At 39.5% G+C, this 21,155-nt stretch overlaps 1 protein-coding gene across 6 annotated transcripts in view; it reads left to right on the top strand.

Moving 5' to 3' along the window:
• Nucleotides 1-21,155, top strand: part of TNRC6A (trinucleotide repeat containing adaptor 6A) — a 3,393,689-nt gene that overhangs the window by 708,399 nt on the left and 2,664,135 nt on the right. For 4 of the 6 annotated variants that reach the window (XM_044089239.1, XM_044089238.1, XM_044089242.1 and 1 more), the window contains exons 1-2: nt 14,862-15,538; nt 16,346-16,393. In XM_044089239.1, the coding sequence (XP_043945174.1) occupies nt 15,534-15,538; nt 16,346-16,393 (53 nt within the window). In that variant the 5' untranslated portion in view covers nt 14,862-15,533. Of the gene's footprint in view, nt 1-14,861; nt 15,539-16,345; nt 16,394-21,155 lie in introns of those variants that run through there. The other 2 variants (XM_044089241.1, XM_044089240.1) reach the window with 2 other exon arrangements.

Below are 21,155 nucleotides of genomic sequence, written 5' to 3'. Positions count from 1 at the left end.
TTTTAAATATTTCCTGTGATTTTGAACACCAAAGTTACTGTGATGATTTATTGAGTATTTTCTTGTTCTTTTATTATTTATTATAAAATATATTAAAACCTATCTTTGTGGCCAACATTTGTGAGAGTTATTTAAGCTCTGAGAGTACTTGCATATTTATTTGGTACCACTGTGCAGGCCACTCCTAATAGCCTTGCTCTTGGTCAAACTAGCATTTGGATTAATAGTAACATTACTATGGCGGTAGCATTGTTACCTCACAGGAAGAGGTTCTCCTATTCGATTCTTGGCTTGGCTTGGGAGTGCCTTCTGTGTGGAGTCTGCATGTCCTCCCCGCGGTTGGGTAGCGTTCAAAAGACATGCGTGCATGCGTAAATGGGTGTTCTTTCGTTGAAGGTTGGGTGTCGAGCTGGCACCTCGGAGTTTCATAAAAATCTACTGCCAATCATTAGTGGACCGGAGTTCCGCTGTGGCGACCCCTTACTGGGAAAAAGCTGAAAGACAAACAACAACAACAACACAGTAGGGTTGGACACTCTTTATTAAGGGCTTTAAAAAAGCTAAATAGGGGTTCTGGTGGCAGTGATAAATACCTTATAGTCTGGGAAGAAGGGGACATAGCTAGTAAACCTGTCCCAGCCATTTGCAGATGTGTGTGTGTGTGTGTGTGTGTGTGTGTGTGTGTGTGTGTGTGTGTGTGTGTGTGTGTGTGTGTGAGCTACCTGGGCAGGGACACAAAGCACTGGTTGGACAGAGAGAGAGTGTTGGAGGACTTGGCTTGAAATCCTGGCTAAGGACTCAACTCTACAGCTGTGCCAGTGGTGAGTCTTACTGGGGATCTGGAGAAAGAGGGAGAAACCAGTCCCAGACTGACTGTGGTCTCTGTGTGCTCTTAAGGGAAATTGCACTTTACTGTGTGTGTACTTGTCATCCTCCCAGTGTGTACATCCCCCACTGTTGCCAGTGGTGAAGACTGAGGCTCCTTGATTGCTGGGCTAGTGCTGGAGCATCACATATTAATTGGTAGGCAGTTGTGGATATCCACATTACATATTAATTGTGTGGGATATCCACATATTAGGATTCAGTGGTGTGGATATTGAATTCCTGTAACCTGTAAACAGTCATCAGTAAGGAAGGTGTTGGTACTCTCAATCAGCCACACAGTGAACATTCAGATTTTCATATCACAATTGTTTTATTTATTTATTTTTGTTAGCTTGGTTAGTCAGGGAGAGCAGGCAAGGATATCAGTAGAGGAGTATGGCAAGCTGATAAGGACCCAGTTGGCTGAGATGTGCCAGGCTAAAGGACTGATGCATGCCAACCTAAAGCAGAAATGATTTCAGCCTTGTGCACAGCTACATCATGGTCCAGCAATCTGGAGGACAACCAGACTGGCCTTGGAGTTGTACAAGTCTCAGAAAATGGACAGTTCAACCTTTCCACAGAGGACTTAAAAATCCATCTGGAGTTAAAGAGACTTGAACTGGAGGCAAAACGTTTGGAAATAGAAGCAGCAGAGAGACTGAGATGTTTGGAGGCTGAGGGAAAAGACAAACTGAGACTTCTGGAGGCTGAGGAAAATTACAAACTGTGACATCTGCAAGCTGAGGAGAATGAGAGGCAGAGGCAACATGAGAAGGATATGCTGACTCTTCACTCAGTTCATGTTGGTAAAGGGGAAGGGAGTAACCAAACTCCAGAAACCGCAATGGTCAGTAAATTTTTTTAACAATTTACAAGAGGATGATAATTTTGACAGTTTTATTCATATGTTTGAAAGGGTATGTAAACAGTATAAGGATGACCAAGGGCTCTGAGTATGGTTCCTGACCCCCTTACTCCATGGTAAAGCTGCAGCTGCTATTTCTAAATTATCTGATACTGATTGCTTAAATTATAATACTGCTAAAAATTGTATTTTAGAGTATTTTAAGTTAACACCTGAAGCTTATAGGAAAATGTTTTGTGAGCATAGATGCAAGGCAGATGAACGTGTGTGTAAATATATTGCTGAACTAAGCATTTATTTTCACAGGTGGGTGAGTGGGTATCAGGTCACCACTTTTGAAGGGCTGGCAGACCATTTGGTGAGGGAACAAGCCCTTAGCACTTTACCTGAGGACATGAAAATCTGGTTAGCGGATAGAGAATGTAACACAGCAGATGAGTTGGAGAAAAAGAGAGACCTATACCTAGCAAGTAGGGCATCACTGCACAGGAAAGGGATACCCAGTACTGCTCATGGGTCTAAGGGAAACCATGGTGGTCAGCCTAGACCACCCCAACAGAGTCCACCAGTAGCAGGGGAAGCCACTAGTCCAGGTACATGTCCAGGACCAAGGGTTAAATATTTCAAATGCAACCAGTGGGACCATGAAGCAGATAGATGTCCATGGAGGCAAGGTGGGGAACAAAAGGTGGGGGGGGCCACTAACTGGGAATGACAGGATGTCAGCAGTAAGTTGTCTCGAGACACCAAGGGTGCCAAACCACCACAAGAGGTTATATCCTATATTAGTAAATGGGAAACAGGCCACTGCTAAGAAAGACACAGCCTCTGACCCTACTATTGTGAAGCCTGCAATGGTTAAAGAGGAGCACTACTTGCTTGGGCAGTCTATTCTAATCAGAGGTTTAGGAGGGACCGCATTCTAAATACCTTTGACTAGGGTTCACCTTGACTGGGAGGGTGGAAAAGGTAGCCAGCAAGTAGGTGTGTTTGAGGATATCCTTGAATATGTCCTATAGGGAATGGTTTTGATAATGCAGTACCTTGTGTGCATGTAGTGACGCACAGTCAGGCTTGGAGACAAGCATTGTGGGACTGGTAGCCTTGAGGGGACCTACACAGACCACAGACTTGAAGCCAGGACTGGTGTGGTGGTGACTTCAGAGAGGGAGCTACCCTGTAGCAGTGAGACTGAAGGTGAGCCACAGCTGCTTGTGGGTACTGATGTTCCCTTGGACAGAGTGACAGCAAGGGCAGAGATGAGTAGTAGTAGCCAGGCTGACAGTAAGGCACTGCTGTCAGAGAATGCCAGACTTCCTTTGGAAGGGGAGCTGGGAATGGTTACAAAGAGAGAGTTGAGACAGGCTCATCCCTCAGACCCTGCATTACAAGGCCTGAGGGAGGTAGCCAGTGAGACACCTGATTGTCAAGGAAAAGGGGAATCTGTATACTGGGACAAAGGGTTACTGTATAAAGAGTGGACCCCTGAGGGAGGTCTAGAGGGTGAGGGAATACAGCAGATGGTAGTGCCCATAGCCTACCATCTGACAATTCTAGCCGTAGCCCATGACATTCCCTCTGTAGGTCATATGGGCATAAAGCGCTCCAAGAGACACATTCTAAAGAACTTTTATTAGCCTGGGATTTTCACAGCTGTAACAGGGTAGTGCAGGACCTGTGAGCAGGGCCAAAAGGTAGGCAAGGCAGGAGACAAAGTGAAAGTTCCATTGATGCCTTTGCCTGTGATTGAGTAGCCATTTCAGAGGGTAACTATGGATATTGTGTGGCCTCTGAGTACCTCAGGTTCCACAGGGAAAATGTATATCCTAGTAATAGTAGATTATGCTACCAGATACCCTGTGGCGGTGGCTCTGTCATCCATTGAGGCAGAAAAGGTGGCAAATGATTTGTTAGAGATTTTTAGCAGGGTAGGTTTCCCAAAAGAAATACTGACTGACAGCAGTGCCAATTTTATGTCAGGCCTGCTGGCTTGTCTTTGAAGCACTGTGGGGTGAAGCACCTAAAGACCACCCCTTACCATCCAGACTAATGGTCTGGTTGAGAGGTTAACTCTACACTAAAGACCATGCTATGGGCATTTACAAACCAGTTTAAGAGGGAGTGGGACAAATATTTGTCCCATCTGTTGTTTGCTTACAGGGAGGTACCCCAGGAATCCACATGTTTTTCACCCTTTGAGTTGCTGTATTGGTATAGCGTGAGGGGATCACTAGATTCAATTTGAGTCGAGTGGGAGGTGAGTGTGAATCCCACAAGGAGTTTGTTGTGGCATATGTCCTAAACCTCACAACAAGGCTCAGCGAACTCATGGGCTTGGCCCAGGAGAATCTGGCAGAAGGCCAATAGTGAGTATGCCATAGGGCAGCAGGTAATGGTTCTCATTCCTGTCAGACACAACAAGCTGCAGGCAGCTTGGGAGGGACCCTTCAAAGTGGTAAGGAAGGTCAGTGATTTAACTACATGGTAAAACTGCTAGGCAGGAGACAGGGGCACAAGCTGTACTATATTAACATGATAAAACCTTACTATGATAGGGAGGCCCTGGTGCTAAGTATTTGCAGTACAAGGCAGGAGGAGTCTGAGGGGGATCTATGGCTGCAGAGAGCCAGCCAGACAAATCCCAAATTACTATTATGGAGCCTAGGGTTGTAGGCATATGATAGAACAGTGCAGCACTGTACTGGTGTCAACAATGCCAAGGCAGCTGGAATCTCAAGACAGAGTATGGGGTAGTGTATTCCCAGACAGACTCACCCTCTCAAGCAATGTTTCTCAAGGGTCACTTGAAAAACTAGCTTGAGTCTTCGGGGGTGATGTCACAAAAGGAAATATTGCCAGTCCAGCTTGCTGGAATTTTGTAAATTATTATATGGCATTTGTGAATATTAATATGCTTTATAGAGAAGTGTGACAGATGCAGACACTGGTACCCCAGCTATCTTGAATTTTGTAAATAAGTATATGTCAATTGTGAATATCAACATGATTCATATGCTGGCGGTACAAATGTATTAGAACTGTATGTTATGTGTATATCAAACTGCTGGTACAGAAGTGTGTGTGAAAAGGGTTTGTATAGTACTGAGCTTAAAGATGTATCTGCAGTCTACCCTACTGTTAAAGAACAGAAATGTATATAAACTATTGTAATTGTGTAAATGTATATGTTTTAACAATGGGAACTGGCACATAGAAGGTTAACTTGCAAAACTTCAGTAAAATAGTTGAAATTAAATTGTTTTATAACTGTGCCATAAAGGAGGTGTTATCTTTCAATTTCAATGCAGCAATGAGACAGGATGTCTAAAACTAGGGAGCATTCTGCATTGTTTTGTGAGTGTTTTATTGTTTTATGTCTTCCAGCAGTTGCAAACATCTGAAGGTTATTCACAGGAAGATGCTAAATGCTAGCAGTTTCTAGACATGATTGCTGAGCCTGGGAACTGAAGTCAGGTTACAAAAAGTGATGTAATGCTGCAAGTATCCCAGCAGTAATATTTGATATTAATTTAAGAACTCTTTGAGAGAGTGACAGTACATTTTGTAGTTTGTCTTTTGAACTGGCAGCATCCGCTGGAAACATCCACTCACCGCATCTATCTTGCCTTGCTGTAAATAAGTTAACTAGCTACAGTAAATTCTTTTAGATATAGTTAGGAGTATAGCAAAGATTAGTTTAGATGTTTCTGTATTTATTTGGGACTGTCCTGCAATGTTATTTTAAACATGTCCTGTGATTTTGAGCTCTGAAGTTCCTGTGATGATTTACTGAGTATTTTCTTGTTTTTTTTTTATTATTTATTATTAAATATATTTAAAACTATCTTTGTGGCTGATATTTGTGAGACATATTTAAGCTCTGAGGGTACTTGCATATTTATTTGGTACCACTGTGCAGGCCACTCTTAATAGCCTTGCTCATGGTCAGACTAGCATCTGAATTAATAGTAACATTATACAGTAGGATTGGACACCCTTTGTTAAGGGCCTTAAAGTAGCTGATAAGGGCTTCTGGTGACAGTGATAACTACCTTATAGTCTGGGCAGAAGGGGTAATAGCTAGTAAACCTGTGCCAGCCATTTGCAGATGTGTGTGTGTGTGTGTGTGTGTGTGTGTGTGTGTGTGTGTGTGTGTGTGTGTGTGTATGTTTGTGTGTGTGTAAAACAAATTTGCAAGAATGTGTGGGTCAGCTAATTGGGCAAGGACACGAAGAACTGGTTGGACAGAGAGAGTATTGGCAGACCTGGCTTGGATCCCTGGCTAAGGACTCAACTCTATAGCTGTGCCAGTGGGGAGTCTTATTGGGAATCTGGAGAAAGTGGGAGAAACCCGCCCCAGACTGACTGTGGTCTCTGTGTGCTCTTAAGGGAAATTGCACTTTACTGTGTTTGTACTTGTCATCCTCCCAGTGTGTACATACCCCACTGTTGTCAGTGGTGAGGACTGAGGCTTCTTGATTACTGGGCCAGTGCTGGGATATCACATATTAATTGGGTGGGCAGTGGTGGGATATCCACATCACATATCAATTGCGTGGGATATCCACATATTAGGATTCAGTGGTTTGGATATTTAATTCCTGTAGCCTGTAAGCAGTGGTCACTAAGGAAGGTGTTGGTACTCTCAATCAGCCACACAGTAAACATTCAGAGTTTCATATCACAATTGTTTTATTTTTTTTTTTTTTTTGTTATCTTGGTTAGTCAGGCAGAGCAGGCAATGATGTCAGCAGAGGAGTATGGCAAGCTGACAAGATGCCATTTGGCTGAGATGCGCCAGGCAAAAAAGGACTGGTGCATGCCAACCTGACTAAAGCAGAAATGATTTCAGCCTTGGGCAAAGCTACATCATGGACCAGCAATCTGGAGGACAACCATTATGGCTTTGGAGATGTACAACTCTCAGAAAATGGAGAGTTTAACCTTTCCACATAGGACTTAAAATCTGTCTGGCATTAAAGAGACTTGAACTGGAGGCCAAATGTTTGAAAATAGAAGCAGCAGAGAGACTGAGATGTCTGTAGGCTGAGGAAAATGAGAAACTAAGACATCTAGAGGCTAAAGAAAATGAGAAACTGTGATGTCTTGAAGCTGCGGAGAATGAGAGGAAGAGGAAACATGAGAAGGAAATGCTGACTCTTCGCCAGGGTCATGGAGGCAAAGGGGAAGGGAGTAACCAAACCCAGGAAGCCACAAATGTCAATAAATTTCTTCCACAATTTACAGAGGGTGATAATTTTGACAGTTTTATTCATAAGTACGAAATGGTATGTAAATAGTGTAATGATGACCAAGGGCTCTGGGTACAGTTCCTGATTCCCTTACTCCATGGTAATGCTGTAACTGCTATTTCTAAATTGTCTGATACTGATTGCTTAACTTATAGTACTGTTAAAATTGTCTTGTAGGGTGTTTTAAGTTAACACCTGAAACTACAGGAAAAAGTTTTGTGAGCATAGATGCAAGGAAGATAAAAGTGTGTGTGAATATATTGCTGAACTAAGCACTTATTTTCATAGGTGGGTGAGTGGGTATCAGGTTACCACTTTTGAAGGGCTGGCAGACCTTTTGGTGAGGGAACAAGCCCTTAGCATTTTGCCTGAGGACATGAGAATCTGGTTAGCTGATAGAGAATGTAACATAGCAGATGAGATAGGGAAAAAGGAAGACCTATACATAGCAAGTAGGGCATCACTGCACATGAAAGGGATACCCAATGCTGCTCATGGGTCTAAGGGAACCCATGGTGGGCAGCCTAGACTGCCCCAACAGAGTACACCCATAACAGGGGAAGCCACAGGTCCAGGTACACGTCCAGAACCAAGGGTTAAATGTTTCATATGCAACCAGTGGGGCCATGTAGTATATAGATGTCCATGGAGGCAAGGTGGGGAACAAAAGGTGTGAGAGCCAGTAAGTGGGAATGACAGAATGCCAGCAGTAAGTTGTCTTGAGACAACAAGGGTGCCAAACTACCACAAGAGGTTATATCCTATATTAGTAAATTGGAAACAGGCCACTGCTAAGAGAGACACAACCTCTGACCTGACCATTGTGAAGCCTGCAATGGTAAAGGAGGATCACTACTTGCCTGGGCAGTCTACTCCATTCAGAGCTTTAAGAGGGACACCATTCCAAATACCTTTGGCTGGGGTTCATCTTGACTGGGAGGGTGGAAAAGGAAGCCAGCAAGAAGATGTGTTTGAGGATATCCCTGCAGATGTCTTGATAGGGAATGATTTTGATAATGCAGTACCTTGTTTGCATGCAGTGACACACAGTCAGGCTTGGAGACAAGCATGTAGGTCTGGTAGCCTGGGGAGACCCAGACAGACCACAGACTTGAAGCCAGGACTGGTGTGGTGGTGACTTAAGAGAGGGAGCTACTGTGTAGCAGTGAAACCAAAGATGAGCCACAGCTGCTTGTGGGTACTTGTGTTCCCTTAGACAGAGTGACTACAAGGGCAGAGGTGAGTAGTAGTAGCCAGGCTGACAGCGAGGCAGCCCTGTCAAGGAATACCAGACTTCCTGTGGAAGGGAAGCTGGGAAGGGTTACAAAGAGAGAGAGTTGAGACAGGCTCAGCTCTCAGACCCTACATTACAAGGCCTGAGGGAGGTAGCCAGTGAGGCACCTGATTGTCAAGGAAAAGGGGAATCTGTAGACTGGGACAATGGGTTACTGTATTGAGAGTGGACCCCTGAGGGAGGGCTAGAGGGTGAGAGAATACAGCAGTTGGTAGTGCCCAGAGCCTACCATCAGGCACTTCTAGCCATAGCCCATGACATTCCCTTTGCAAGTCATATGGGCATAAAGCACACCAAGAGATGCATCATGTGAACTTTTATTGGCCTAGGATTTCCAGAGATGTAACAGGGTAGTGCAGGACCTGTGAGCAGTGCCAAAAGTAGGCAAGGCAAGAGACAAGATGAAAGCTCCTTTGATGTTTTGCCTGTGATTGAGGAGCCATTTCAGAGGGTAGCTATGGATATTATGAGGCCTCTGAGTACCTCAAGTTCCACATGGAAAATGTATATCCTAGTGGTAGTAGATTATGCTACCAGATAACCTGAGGCAGTGGCTCTGTACTCCATTGAGGCAGAAAAGGTGGCAAATGATTTGTTAGAGGATTTTCAGCAGAGTAGGTTTCCCAAAAGAAATACTGACTGACAGCAGTGCCAATTTTATCTCAGACCTGCTGGCTTGTCTGTGAAGCACTGTGGGGTGAAGCATCTAAAGACCACCCCTTACTATCCCCAGACTAATGGTCTGGTTGAGAGGTTAAACTCTACACTAAAGACCATTGTACGGGTATTTACAAACCAGTTTAAGAGGGAGTGGGACAAATATTTGCCCCACCTGTTGTTTGCTTACAGGGAGGTGCCCCAGGAATCCATATGTTTTCACCCCTTGAGTTGCTGTATGGGCATAGGGTGAGTGGATCTCTAGATTTGATTTGAGATGGGGGGAGGGTGAGTGTGAATCTCACAAGGAGTCTCTTGTGGCATATTACCTAAACCTCATGACAAGGCTCAGGGAACTCATGGGCTTGGCCCAGGATAACCTGCCAGAAGCCCAACAGCATAAAAAGGTCTGGTATGACAGGAATGCTCAAGCTAGAGAGTATGCTGTAGGGCAGAAGGTAATGGTTCCCATTCCTGTCAGACACAACAACCTGCAGGCAGCTTAGGAGGGACCCTTCAAGTGGTAAGGAAGGTCAGTGATATTAACTACATGGTAAAACGGCTTAGCAGGAGACAGGGGCACAAGCTGTAGCATGTTAACATGATGAAACCTTCCCATATAGGGAGGCCTTGGTGCTAAGTATTTGAAGTACAAGGCAGGAGGAGTCTGGGGGGATCTATGGCTGCAGGGAGTCAGCCAGCCAAATCCCAAATTACTATTATGGACCTTAGGGTTGCAGGCATATGACAGAACAGTGCAGCACTGTACTGGGGTCAGCATTGCCAATGCAGCTATAATCTCAAGACAGGGTATGGGGTAGTTTATTCCCAGATAGGCTCACCCTCTCAAGCAATGTTTCTCAAGGGTCACTTAAAAAAAAGAAACAAACTTAAAAAAAGGGGTTGTACAGTACTGAGCTTAAAGATGCATCCACAGTGCACCCTACTAGAAAATAACAGAAATGTATATAAACTATTGTAATTGTGTAAATGTGTATGTTTTAACAGTGGGAACTGGCACATAGAAAGTTAACTTGCAAAACTTCAGTAAAATAGTTGAAATTAAATTGTTTTATAACTGTGCCATAAAAGAGATGTTATCTTTCAGTTCCAATGCAGCAAAGAGACATGATGTCTAAAACTTGGGAGCCTTCTCCATTGTTTTATGAGTGTTTTATTGTTTTATGTTTTCAAGCAGTTGCAAACATCTGAATGTTATGTATTTTCACAGGGAGATGTTAAATGCTAGCAGTTTCTAGCAAGGGTTGTTGAGCATGGGAACTGAAGTCAGGTGACAAAAAGTGATGTCATGCTGCAAGTATCCTAAAAGTACTACAATAACATGAATGAAGGAGGCAGCGGAACACAGCAGTAGAGTTCAAAAATGTAATCCAAAAACACAAACAGTGAGCGCTTTCGCAGCCAAAGCTGCTTCATCAGACAAACAAACCTCCACATTGCAATGTTTTTAAAAGACTGAACAGCCAATCAGCAAATAAAAGCAATTGAAGAGCTATTAAAAGCCTTTGATTCTATAAATAATATATAAAAAATACACAATACAGTTCAAAATCCATTGTACAAATATACTAATATAGTTTAACTAAAATAACAAATAATTAATACATTTGATAAAAATATACATACTTAGAGCCTATCTAGCTAAGGGCCTATTCACCAATACTGGTTTAATAGACAGTTTATCATTAAGACCCTTCCCCATGTTTGCCTTCATCCTAATGATCCAGTTCAGTTCTTTACTTTCTACCTTGGTCTATGTGCCCCCCCCCCATTACCCACTCTGTTTCAACAACAATAAACCTGAAACTGTGCTGTGTACCCATTGACATAATATGCTTAGAAAGGGCATTAGTTTCAACTTTCCTGGAGATGTCATAAAGATGTTCTCTCATCCTGTCACGTAACCTCTGTCGTCATCCCAATATAGAAAAAACAGTGTACAATATGCTAGATAAACTAAATTCATTGTATTACAATTTTCTTTTACTCTAAAAACATAATTTTGTGTGTATCTGGATGTTCAAATTCGGCACTGCTGTCAATCAAATGGCAGTGGTTACATCCCCAACAGGAAAATGTTGTGTTTCAGTACCAGTATCAGGTTTTGGATAACATAACATTTTCTTAAGCGACCTCTTGTTCTTGTATGAATAGCTTGGAGCCTCTCCTACTATTGATTCCACTCTCTCATTAGATCTGAGTATGTTCCAATGCTTGGTATAGATATCATGTAATAACCTAATATTACTGGCATAAGTAACTGGTATTCTCAATTTTTTATCAGTCAAATTACATTTGCAAAACTGAGTTGGTGTAGAAAAGCAGGGTTTACCTTCATGAGTTCTAGATTCAAGAGCTCGAGCTGTAATAGAACTAACTTCTTTCTTATTATAACCCCTCTCAAGAAATCTCTGTTCCATGTGTTTCAATTCACAAGTGAAAGTGGAATCATCTGCTGTTAATCTGGATGTTCTTAACATCTGTGCTGTTACAACATTCTTAAAAATTTGTCCAGGATGCATACTTCATCTATGGACAAACGTATTCCTGTGACAGCTTTTTCTGTATATTTCAGAAGTAAAAGCACCATTGATCTCTCTAGTAATCTTAACATCAAGAAAATCCATAGTAACAGTGGAGCTATTAGCTGTCAAACTAAGAAAATCAGTGCTCCTATCGAGCCTATCTAAAAACTGGGAGAGCTCAGCCTCACCACCCTCCCACAGGAGAAAAAGATCATCAACAAATCTCCTGTAGAAAACAACTTGACCTGTCCTAAGTTGTGGTGTAATATATGTTTCCTCCCATCTCACCATAACTAGGTTGGCGTAGCTATTGGCACAAGAAGTGCCCATAGCCATGCCATCCCTTTGCTTGAAAACGCTGTTTTCAAACACAAACATATTATTATCAAGAACAAGTTCCATAAGCATGCAAAGAAGATCTATCTTGTGAATGTCATATGTGCCGTCCTACTTAAGATACTCACCTAGCATCTCTATCCCTTTTTCATTGGGTATGCATGTAAATAAAGACTTAACATCTAGTGCTACCATAGTGCAATTAATGCTTGGTGGCTTAGCTTGTACATGAGCAAACAGGTCTCAAAGAAACTGTTCAGTATCCTTCAATATGGTCATGTTCTTAACTAGAATTGGTTTCAAATTTTGCCAAAATGCTAACACCGGCCCTATAACAAGAAAATATTTTGAGTACATTCATGATACCATTTATTTTCTGATTATCCATTTAGTCCACAGCAGAGTTGTGAGGGAGCTGAACCTGTCCCAGTGCTCAAAGAGACCACAGAGCATTGAAACGTATCCCGATGGAACAGCAAACATTGCAGGATGCATCCACATGCAGGCTTGTGTGCATATGCTTACACACACACACACACACACACACACAGTCACATGGCACTCACACCTACAAGCAGTTTAGACAATCTCAATTTACATAGAGCATGCCTTTCATACATGGGAAGAAACCAGAGGACCAGGTGAAAACTCATGCAGAGAGAGGGAAAATATGGAGACTCCACACAGAAAACAGCCCAGTTGAGAAACACACAGGAAAATCAAGTGCTGTAGGGAAACAAAGCCAACTGTTATGTCACTGTTTCACTTGCACTTGGTTCACTTTAAAATGTCCCCAAATATAATTATTAAAATACTTTTTATTACATATTGGATTAAATAGGCATGTGCATAACAAATATTAAAATGCCACGACAGAGAAGTTCCATGCTTATGTTAAGTTGGCATACAGTGTATAGAAAGGTGCACATCAGCTGGGTATGCATTCACATGCACAAAACTCCCCATACTCACTTGTGCCAACATGCACTGTAGCTGTTGGAAATTATTTTCAGCCTTGCCACCCTTCTTTAGCTGAAGCTACCTATACACAATAATAATTGATCATGGTTACAGTTAACATTATATACTTGGTTGACTAACAATGACTGGATATGTTAAAAATAGAGCATAATGTTTGCAGCTACAGTTGTGTCAGCACGGTTTGGAATGTATAATGTTTGCAACTGAGATTGTGCTGCAATGGTTTATTTTCATTTATATAAATATAACATTACCTATGTCATACACGATAACTGAATAAAAATGTTTCGTGTTTAAAATAAAAACAAAAAAGAAGATAGCTTTATGAATCTGCATGTGGTTTGACAGCAAATATCCAATGAAATAAATAACGAGAGTAAAAGAATCTTTGAGAAACTTCATGAGTTTTTAATTCTTAGTTCAGCTGAGGTGAATGTTGATGTGGAGCTATTAAATAGTGATAAAAAAGGATAAGACATAAGAAGTAGAAGATAGAACCTAGTTCTAAGGTGGAACTTCATTCATTTTGGTGTTGTGTATTTTCAGTACGTCAGGAAATCACCGTAGTTGTGAATTTTAGCCACAGCCTGGGCCAAAGTCATGCTGAACAGAAAAGTGTGTGTGTGTGTGTGTAACTACGAGTACAGACGTTGACAGATGGGACCACAGATGGTGAGGTAACTAACAAAAATACTACAATAATTTAAAAAATATAGACAGGCTATTAACATCTAGTATAAAAACACAGTGCTACTGTTGGCACAGCAGTTATATACGATGCACGCCATAGAAACAAGGCACCACTTGAAAAAAAAGGTGTGACTGCAAGTGGAGAGATCTTATCATCAGCACCACCATGATGGCAGCAGACAAATCTGAACATACAAGTGACATCAAACCACGGATATAGCCAGACATACTCTTTCTACTTGAAAGTGTACAGTTTTGTTTCATCACTCATAAACATTCTCACTTTTTCAAGTTATATTATGTATAAACTAATGCCTGTAACAACAATCATACCTCTCAACTGTTCCTAATTTTGACTCAGATTGTAGCTATGCCCCTCTTAATCCCTTGATAACTAGGCTCATATTTATTCTGTCAATGTATCAAGTTAATAGTACTTATATTTTAAAAATGTCCCTGATTATTTGTGGATTTGTCCTTGATTCTGTTGAGATTTGACCCCGAGAGCTATGCTTATCTATAAAGAAAACTGCTAACCTATAAACTGCATCTTTAATAGTGTTAGAAAGAACCCCTGAAAATGATTGTGTGCGTTTAACTGCAACAGGGCAGCATTTTGAAATATGTGCCCATTTTTTTTTACATGCCAGGTTGGGGGGGGGGGGGGGGGGGGCAGTAAACAGAGTTTGTGAGTACTAATTTAATTTACTCGCTACACACCTGCATCAAACACTGTTGACTAGTAACAGAGCATATTGAGATAGTTAAGACCAGATACATTGTTATCCAAAATATCCTACAAACAAGAAACAGTGGGAGAATGTCTATTTTAGAATATTTACATAGTCTCCCCCCACACTTGTCTCCTACACACCTCTCATAAGATATTTGCATAATTCCACACATATAGCAGAAATATAAATATATATATATATATATATATATATATATACCCACACACACATTTTGTTTTATTCTCAACCTATTGCATTATCTCACTGAAAAATGTTTCTTAGTTTCATTTTTTCCTTCACCAGACATACTTGGCACTTTAACTTGTATATATGTAGTTAACAAATGTAAAACTTTTGCTCTGTATAATTGCTTCTCACCGCAATATTTTTGTGTAATATTATACTTTGTTTTAGATATGTATTGTTGGAGCTTTTCTCCTCGGGTCTCCACTGAAAATGGGCCATAAGCCCAGTTGGACTAACCGGGTTAACAAATGTCAATAAATAAAATAAACTAATACCCTGAAACTCTTTGTTAAGATGCATTAAATATACATTTTTTTAAAAATGTACTTATTAAATACACTATATATATATATATATATATATTTTTTTTTTTTTTTTTTTTGGGGGGGGGGGTCTGACGGTACGTTACGTTTTGATGGGAATGGTGACTACCGGTAATCGCCGCGAAGCCGTAACCAATTAACCTATACCCTAGTTTAAAATGATAACCTCCAAGGGCCGCTTGCCGGGAAAACCCCAATTACGACGTAGAAAGCAAACGTTTATGAGACTGTAAGACCTCAGTGTGACTGTACAAAATTAACGACGATGCAAACTGCGAAGTTTAAATAGCTTCACAACTACTCAGCTTTTTACATCTGAACGCTCACTTTCTTCAATAAATCAATCCTACGTGCACTCAATTTTAAACAAAATAGAAAGATTACACATAACCTTTTTTTAATCCTGAGGTTGTTTATATTGTACAAAGCTAACAAAGACTGAAATGAATTAAACTGTTACTATAACAAAACTCTTTTCCGTAAAAGACAGCGATCTGTTCCTAGAAAGGTTCAGAGCTTCTAAAGTAAACAATTACAAGTCAGCCATTTTGGGAAACTGATTTGGTAAGAGGAAGTACGACCGTAAACCGAGCGCATTCTCTTCCTGTAAAAAAGGTTAGCGGAGAAAATGGCGGCTGTGCGGAGTGACTGTTTCACTTTAAGGGACCGTATCCTAATTGATTTTTCTTAGCCTTATTAAGCTCCCGGTTTTTACGTTTACTTAGTGCACTTTATATACATGAGGTGAGAAAAAGTCTTGTAATGCACATCATAAGACGTTAATATGTTTGTCAAAAAATATTTTGCTGCAGAATATCAGTGGCAGAATGTTTTGACTGTTGAAATGGATTTATAACCGGTTTTTTTGTGCCGTAACGTAGCAATCCTCTGTGAAAAAAGTAAGATCTGAGATCTAGCTTAGTAGTTATGGCAGGTTTATAGGTTCTGGAATTACTGGGGCAAAACGTATGACAATTAAAACACATATTTTACTATTTCTTGCTATACTAAAAACATACTGTTTAAAATTCCACTTATTGGTCTATGTGGATTCATTGTGTTCATATGTCACATTTTTATCAGCATTTATGTGCTTTGGTTTTGAAGGGTATTTGCACGTCATATGGAATAAGTTGGTGTCTTTTGCTTCAAACCCGTGTAAAATATATTGCATTGTTTTTTTTGTATTATTTTTGTCGGAATTGCACCGCATCAGCGTATGAATTGCTAAGTCTTGATTTTTATGTGCCATTTGTGGTCGTGTGTACACATCCCCCGTTGTATTTCTTTTATTTTTGTATCGACGCTTATGTGTGTAGTGATAGTGCATGGTATCCCCTACAGTTTATTTGTATTTTTGTTTCATTGTGCGGGGTTGACAAGTTTTTTTATAAACAGTTTGTGTATTGCTCGATTGCAATTTTTGTCAGTTTAGTATGCACAGCTTTGACAAAGGGTGCAACTTGACTCCTGTCATTTAAAAAATGGTAATGATGGTGAGACATGGTGCATATTTGGTGTTTACACACACAATAACGTTTTCTTTTGCAGAGAATTGGAAAAGAAGGCTACCAAAGAAGCTGCAAGGAAACCAACCAGGTAGGATATAGGGCTGGACTTGCTTGTTGCGTTCTTCGTATTTGATTGCTGAAGTACTTAAAAAGTAACAATCTGAAAGGTTGTGATAAAAAGTGTCTCTCTCTTTTTTTTCTTTGCCTGGTTATTGAAGTAGTTAAAATAATGCATTGCAAGAACGGTACTCTGGAAGAATGTTTCTTTGTTGTTGTGGCTCAAACAAAAGTGTTAATGTTATGGTCGCTGTGTTTGATGTAAGAAATGTAAAACTTCTTAAGAGCTGTGTAAACAACATGGTTTTGGGATGGTAGGTCTGTGTCAAGTGCTTTTTTCATGGTGGGAAGATATGAGAGAAAATTGCTTTCTTTATTGCAATGGAGTACTTTGCTAAGGTATTTAGTCATTGATTAATATGTTTTAACATTGGACTAATTCAGAATGGATTTGCTTTAAAATACAATTACATTTAGTTGCAGTACTGGTCAAAGAAAACAGTCTGGGGCTGCAATCTTAACAGTAAGATTAATAAGAGAGATGATAAACAGTAACCGTTCTATATAATCAACTAATCAACAGAAGGTGCAGTATAATGTATTTTTTTCTTAACAGAAATATGCACACAATATTGTTATTGTGGGTTTCAGAAAAATATGAGAATAAATGTAGTTTCTAATATTGTTTGTACAACACTGTTGTCATTCTTTTCCTTGTTAAAGCCAAATGACTATCTATAGAATAAAGAGCTGATCTACTACTAGGAACTCCGCTCTAATAAACTACTTCATCTTAAAAACTTTTCCCCTCTTGCAGTTAAACTTGCTTGAAGTATCTCCTTGTACAACATAAGGTGCTACTCACAAGTTGCTACTATACTTGTAACACCAAGAACTCTACTGCATTTGTGTAGAATACACTTTTTCTGCTATGCTCCCACACTTTGCAAGTCTCTTCCTGTTCATCTAAAATAGGCGTCTACTCCCAAGTTCAGACTAAAATGCAATACTTTCTCAAACAAGTCTAGTGTGCTCGATTCCCCAAGGGCCATGTCACCTGACCACTACTTACTCTTCTCTTCCTTTCCTTGCCTCCTTTTTCATTACTATTGGATTGCATTGCAAATTTTTGTGCATTGTTTAACATTTACTCTGTTTCATTTTTTTTTATTTTTTAATATATTTCAGGAAAACAAAAATGTGTGTTGTTGAGAATATGTTATGTACACTTTGTCTTTACTGTGACCCCCCCCCAACCTGTAGTTGGTTAGTTTTAGTTAGTGTATTTCCTGTGTGTGTGTGTGTGTGTGTGTATTTTGTATTGTACATACATTTAATGCATCAAGTAAATGCTCTGGTGGTGCTATTATCATGTGTTCCCAAGTCATAAGCCTTAAAGACTGAAGCAAAACAAAAAAAAAAATTGTTACAGCTGGAAATGGACAACACTGGTCAAGTTAACTTAAGTATTAAATATATTGCTGGTGGTTTTAGTTCCTGGGACATGCAGACTTTTTGCCCTATAACAATTATGAATTTAATTTTAGCCTATATTTTTGCTTTGCATTGGGTTGACAGATTAGGTTTAAGTTTTTTTTGAAATTGTTGCCTGCCTTGTGGGTTTTATGTAGATATTTGTGCTTACAAATATTTATAAATGTGTATATTTGAGAAATAAAGTGTGTGTTTGTATGTCCTGATTGCTTTTGTAGACCCCCCCCCCCCCACAAAGCTTTGTTCCTACTTGCTAATTTTTGCTAATTTTGAACTGTTTTTGTAGTTCAGTTGCATAATAATTTACAGGCTGTCCGTTTTATGGCCAACTATAGTGGAAGAACTTTTCAGTAGGGATAAGTAGTAGCAGTGTAATGTTTTGCCTTTTTAAGGGTTCAGGTTGTAGCATTTGTTTCCTAAGCAACATATGTTGGTATGTTTAGCTTCACTGTGTAGGTACATTAAGGCTACACTTGAATGTTGACTGTGGCTTGTCAGTAACTTTAGACACTGTGTTTCATTGTTTTGTGGAGTGCTTTTCTGATGGTAGTTTATTTTTTGTAGTTCTCTTCTTTTAAGCTTTCCATTGGAACATGTAAAATATTGAGTAATTTTGACATTGATAGAAGTGGAATTAGACTGAATCTAAAATGGTGGTGTATGAGAAAAAAAGGGCATCTCCAGAATTTAAATAAATAAATGATATCCATTCTCTTGTCAAAAATTGTTCAGTTAAGTTGTTCAACATGGCATAGAATGCAGGAAGCCTATAACAAATTGTATGTGGTTAAGCCTTAATTTTTAAAAAAATGTTAGCCACTGTCTGGGTTTCAAAGTCTGTAAACTAATTGTTTGTAACTTTTTTTATTATTATTACTACTACTTATTGACTATGCTTAGTTTACACACTTGTGCCGTTTCCCATATTTTAATAGTGGAATGCATGTGTTTATTGCTGCCCAGGTAGAGAGCCCCTACCATGTGTACCAACTGTGAAGAATTACTAACACTAAAAAGAAACCGTCCATGTTTGCGGAAATATTTATGAGCCTGGTTTCTGTTGTGAGCACATTTGTTAAATGCTCATTAAGCAGCTGCTGGTTTTCTTTTGTTTTGCAGACTCCTTTATTCCCCCAGAGTACTAGAGTTGTGATTTTTTTTTCTAAATATATTTTTCTTTTTCATCCAAGAAAATGTAAAAGTTGTTTAAATGTATCAGAATTGTAGACCAGTTAACATCTGCTACAAGCATCAGAGTTGAAATTGTTCTATGTTTCAGATTAAATTTAAGTGTTGTGGCTGTTGTATTTTGCTATTAAGTTTACTTCCACTGTAGTTATCGACTGAAGTACATGTGCAGTAGTAAGTCGGTACCTTTGCTGATTCTTTCTCATGTTGACTTGCAGTCTTGCATTTTTTTTTTATCTGAATCAAAAAGTTGCTAAAGGGAATTATGTTTTGTTACATTAAGAAGACTCTCTTCTTGTTTAATTTTTACATAACGTGTGTGTTTAGTTCAAATTCAGCAGTCAGTTTGTGGCAGTAGAAGAAAATTTGGTTGTTCTAACACAGAGTCTCTGTTTTTAAGTGCCACATTCTTGAAATGAGTAGATCCCTTCAGTATGGGATAGCTTGGAGGTGAAACTTGGGTTTAAAAGGAATGATCTAAACTCAAGGCCCATAGGGGTTGGGAGAAAGCTGGTGTTTAAAGTGGTATAGTTTTATTATGTTGCCCGTATGTTTGGTCTTAATCCATTAACAACAGACTTGCATGTTTTGTGTGCAGTATAGTGGGTTTGATTTTTTTGGAACCTAGTAGTTTTTTTGCCATTAGCTTTAGAGACGATTAAGTGTTCTGTTTTTTGTCATTTTTTTATTTCTATGGGTTAATTTTGATATGAGAGTTTGTCAAAAATGAATGCAGCTGTAAGCACAGCATGAACTGCTTTGAAAGGAAGGAAAAACAAGGAAACTAGGCATGTTGTTAGACATCCCAGTTAATACTTTTTGTCTTTAGCTGATTTAGGATTACATCACCTGGCTTAGGTTGAGCATGAAAGCATTCTTTGGACTAGCTCAACTATCTGGTTAACATTTATTAAAAATAAAGGTGTTAAAGTAATAAGGCAATCCCTATTAAATACAGTTGTACAAAACATATATAAAAAGCTTAAAAACAAATGCATGCATGATCTTGATGTTTTCTAAAGCTGAAGGCCTCATTGGCCTGGAGGATGACAGGCACTTGGGAGATCCTTCAAGTCAAACGCCTTAATATTTAAACTGTTACCTGTTGTTCAATATGATCTCTAAAGTGATTTGATGTAAAAATAGAAATTTTTTAATGTTTATTTTATAATGTTTATAAGTTATTGGGCTTTGTATTGGAACATTACCTCACTGGCATTTCTGCTCAGAAATGGGCGTGTCTAATTTGATTGGCATGTGAAGGTCGTGTGACGTTGCATGTTAATCATGGCTGACTGACAAGACATGCAGTGGAATAGTGAATATTCATAGTGAGTATTCGTACTCTTGTACTGTACAAACGATCATTCTCGGGGAGTTATTCTGTCTTCGTAATTCTGTTCTTTCAGTTGTATTACGTAGAAGCACATTATTAAACCGAATAACAGTCTCACTTTATAGGTGGGCGCAAACTCTGTTTTTAGTCTGTTAAATGTTTTTCTGCTGCACTCTTCCAATGAAAAGAAAATTAAAGGAAACAAGGATACTCTTTTTTACAGTTGCAGTATAGTGTAGTTTTGCATTTGTACTGTAGTTTTACTGTTTTTGTGTTCCAGTTGTACTGTAGTTTTACTGTTTTTGTATTCTACATTTTTCTTGGTCAGGTTATGTCATGCTTTAATTCTGTTTTATAATTATGTATTAACACCCCCCCCCCCCCGGTAGTGTTTAGTATACTATTGCACAGTAATTGCTTGCAGGGGGGACAGGCCCCCTGCACCCCTCATGTTTTTTTTTTTTTTTTTTTTCATTAAATCGCTCAGTTCTTCAGAAATATTTCCACACCCCACTACCCTTTTTAGTATGGTTTTGCACAGTAATTGCACCCATCTGTATGTTGTATGAGGGTTGCTGCATGATGCATGTTTAGTACTTGGAATGCACTGAATTGCGTTGATGCATTTTAAAGTAGTTAATAGCTTGAAAATATAAGCTGGTTTGCCTACATTGGAAATATATTTACATTTACAATATTTTGGTAGAAAAAAGTGGAAGTCATGATTTAAGGTGTACTAGCTGAATTGTACTGCATTGTGCAGCTACAAGTAAAT

The sequence above is a fragment of the Protopterus annectens genome, chromosome 12.part0, assembly GCF_019279795.1.
Source record: "Protopterus annectens isolate FY-2018-M chromosome 12.part0, PAN1.0, whole genome shotgun sequence".
In the NCBI taxonomy this organism is placed as follows: Eukaryota; Metazoa; Chordata; order Ceratodontiformes; family Protopteridae; genus Protopterus; species Protopterus annectens.
This window is presented reverse-complemented; position numbering and strand designations above follow the sequence as displayed.